General features: G+C 60.6%; 1 protein-coding gene across 1 annotated transcript; it reads right to left on the reverse strand.

Moving 5' to 3' along the window:
- Nucleotides 1-15: 15 nt before the first annotated feature.
- Nucleotides 16-409, reverse strand: SPRG_17593 (histone H3; the record flags this gene model as incomplete). The annotated part of the gene is made up of 1 exon (XM_012356949.1): nucleotides 16-409. A coding segment is annotated over one exon (394 nt), but the record flags the coding sequence as incomplete, so codon positions are not given.
- Between the last annotated feature and the right edge of the window lie 268 nt (nucleotides 410-677).

Genomic DNA, 677 nt, shown 5'->3' on the forward strand with positions numbered 1-677 from the left:
ACGAGCGTTCGCCACGGATGCGGCGAGCGAGCTGGATGTCCTTGGGCATGATCGTGACACGCTTAGCGTGGATGGCGCACAAGTTGGTGTCTTCGAAGAGACCGACAAGGTAGGCCTCAGCGGCTTCCTGGAGAGCGAGGACGGCCGAGCCCTGGAAGCGCAAGTCCGTCTTGAAGTCCTGGGCGATCTCGCGGACGAGACGCTGGAACGGGAGCTTGCGGATGAGGAGCTCCGTCGACTTCTGGTACCGACGGATCTCACGGAGCGCGACCGTACCCGGGCGGTAGCGGTGGGGCTTCTTGACGCCGCCCGTGGCCGGGGCGCTCTTGCGGGCAGCCTTCGTGGCGAGCTGCTTGCGGGGGGCCTTGCCACCGGTGGACTTGCGGGCGGTTTGCTTGGTACGAGCCATTTTGTTGAGAGAACGAGTTTTCGGAAATGTCAATCCTGTGCAGCACTCCATGCTCTAGCCAATCAGCGCGCGAGCTCCCCTGGCGCCTAAGCCTTGGCCAATGGCCTAGCTTCCCGCATCTTCTCAGCCAATGGCCTGACGGCTTGGAAATATTCCTCCAATCCAAACCTGTTGTCGTCCTTAATGCAGTATGGGCCAATCAGAAACCGTATCTCGCGCCTTTGATTTGGACCAATCGCAATCCGCGGTAGCCTCCTCTAGACTCATT

This window comes from Saprolegnia parasitica (genome assembly GCF_000151545.1).
Source record: "Saprolegnia parasitica CBS 223.65 unplaced genomic scaffold supercont2.655, whole genome shotgun sequence".
In the NCBI taxonomy this organism is placed as follows: domain Eukaryota; phylum Oomycota; class Saprolegniomycetes; order Saprolegniales; family Saprolegniaceae; genus Saprolegnia; species Saprolegnia parasitica.